This window comes from Sprattus sprattus, assembly GCF_963457725.1.
Source record: "Sprattus sprattus genome assembly, chromosome: 17".
Classification (NCBI taxonomy): domain Eukaryota; kingdom Metazoa; phylum Chordata; class Actinopteri; order Clupeiformes; family Clupeidae; genus Sprattus; species Sprattus sprattus.
The window spans coordinates 325,278-327,777 of NC_137915.1; the positions used below are offsets into that span (position 1 = coordinate 325,278).

Consider the following 2,500-nt stretch of genomic DNA (forward strand, 5'->3'; position numbering starts at 1 on the left):
GGTTAAAGTGTGTGTGTGTGTGTGTGTGTGTGTGTGTGTGTGTGTGTGTGTGCAGTTCTTAACTGACAGAGATGCGTGTTAAACTCTGACTCGTCTGGTTAAAGTGTGTGTGTGTGTGTGTGTGTGTGTGTGCAGTTCTTAACTGACAGAGATGCGTGTTGAACTCTGACTCGTCTGGTTAAAGTGTGTGTGTGTGTGTGTGTGTGTGTGTGTGTGTGTGTGTGTGTGCAGTTCTTAACTGACAGAGATGCGTGTTGAACTCTGACTCGTCTGGTTAAAGTGTGTGTGTGTGTGTGTGTGTGTGTGTGTGTGTGTGTGTGTGTGTGTGTGTGTGTGTGTGTGTGTGTGTGTGCAGTTCTTAACTGACAGAGATGCGTGTTGAACTCTGACTCGTCTGGTTTAAGTGTGTGTGTGTGTGTGTGTGTGTGTGTGTGCAGTTCTTAACTGACAGAGATGCGTGTTAAACTCTGACTCGTCTGGTTAAAGTGTGTGTGTGTGTGTGTGTGTGTGTGTGTGCAGTTCTTAACTGACAGAGATGCGTGTTAAACTCCGACTCGTCTGGTTTAAGTGTGTGTGTGTGTGCAGTTCTTAACTGACAGAGCTGTGTGTTAAACTCTGACTCGTCCTGGTAAATGTGTGTGTGTGGTGTGTGTGTGTGTTTGCAGTTCTACACTGTGCTGGAGACTGGGTGGAATGTGTGTTGAGATGAGACAAGTGAGTTGCCTGGCAGGCTGAAGGAGATGTTAGCAGCTGTAAGTGATGGTGTGTGTGTGTGTGTGTGTGTGTGTGTGTGTGTCTAACGCCTTCCTATCTGCGGCTCATTGAGTCCAGCAGCTGTGAGCTGAAGGGCACAAGAACATGGGGAAGCAGAGTGAGTGTGTGTGTGTGTTCGTGTGTCTGTGAGTGTGTGTGTGTGTGTGTGTGTGTGTGTGTGTGTGTGTGTGTGTGTGTAGATGCCACTGCTTCTGAGGTCATGGGAATTCACTACTAGCTGTAGTCACACAGAATCCTGCATGACAGAGATCACTGATGGGAGCATTTAATATCACATGGTTACACACACACACACACACACACACAAACATGGATGCGCACACACACACACACACACACACAAACATGGATGCGCACACACACACACACACACACACACACATATTGACCTTACCTGGTCAAAGAATTCATCCATGAATCCTCTCTGCATGTCTACGACAACCTCCTCTTCCTCCTCTTCATCTTCAGGGTCTTTAGCCTGGAAAACAATCACCACACCATGAGGCTTCTGAACACACACACACACACACACACACCCACACACGCGCAAACAACACACATTACTCACTTCCAACACACACAATAACTGAGACAAGGAGTGTGTGTGTGTGTGTGTGTGTGTGTGTGTGTGTGCGTGTGTGTGTGTGTGTGATTGAACGAGAGAGACAGGGAGAGTTTGTGTGTGTAGTAGGGAGAGGGAGAGAGAGAGAGACAGAGAGAGAGAGACAGAGATGGAAAGACAGAGAGGTAGAGAGAAAGAGAGAGAAAGAGAGGAGAGGTTGAGTTATTTCTGTGACCAGGGAACAGTGGAGACAGAGCTAGACTTCTGCAAATCACTGCAGCCAACATACACTTATTAATAATAAATAAACATAAAACAAAAAGTAAGGACATTTGTGTTTGGTTATTTCTTTGTTGTAACAATGCTTCTCTGCAATACATCTTGTACCGTTGGAAAGCCTGTTTATTTACCTTCTAAATGGTGCCACATGTGTAAGGAACATGCATTTGTGGGATGAGCAGCACAGCTGAGTATGTGGGTTGCGCCCATGAAAAATGTGCCAAATAAACGTACGTACAAAAAGTACAAACATGTGTGATTGGTAGATTATTTCTTTGTTGTATCAACGATGAAACATTTGCCAAACAGCTTATTCTGGCAAACTTTTCATGGGCGCAACCCACAAACTCAGCTCTGCAGCTCAGCCCACTAATGCATGTTCCTTACAAATGTGGCACCATTACAAAGGGAAGAAAACAGGCTTTCCAACGGTACAAGAACTGTGGCGTTCGTCGCCGAGACGAATAACAGGACTCACTTGTGTTTGAACAATGAATGGCCCTTTATTCAGCACATGTGTAGCATCTCTTAAGTGCAATCAAAAATGGTGACGGCGCGTACATGCGCGTATGGTTTTTATACTGAACGTAAACAATATCACGCATGACAAGAAGCATTGTTACAACAAGAAATAATCTACCAAACACAAATTTCCTTACTTTTTGCTCTTATGTGACCTGAAGAGAATCTCACACTCACACTCACTCACACAAACACACACACACACACTCTCTACTAGGAGAGAGGGAATATTGCTGTAGACTGGCAGCAAGATATGTATCAGCCTGCTATGAGCTCCACAGTTCCATGAACCCCCTGCCACATGGCTAATCATTAATGTTTACTAATCAATATTTCACTTATATGTTTGTATCTTCGTTGAGT

At 44.8% G+C, this 2,500-nt stretch overlaps 1 protein-coding gene across 1 annotated transcript in view; it reads right to left on the reverse strand.

Annotated features, from left to right (window-relative positions):
- Positions 1–2,500, reverse strand: part of stx1a (syntaxin 1A (brain)) — a gene marked incomplete at both ends in the record, with an annotated part of 12,391 nt that overhangs the window by 9,397 nt on the left and 494 nt on the right. The window contains one exon of the mRNA XM_080855664.1: positions 1,169–1,252. Coding sequence (XP_080711790.1) covers positions 1,169–1,252 — 84 coding nt within the window. The remainder of the gene's footprint in view (positions 1–1,168; positions 1,253–2,500) is intronic.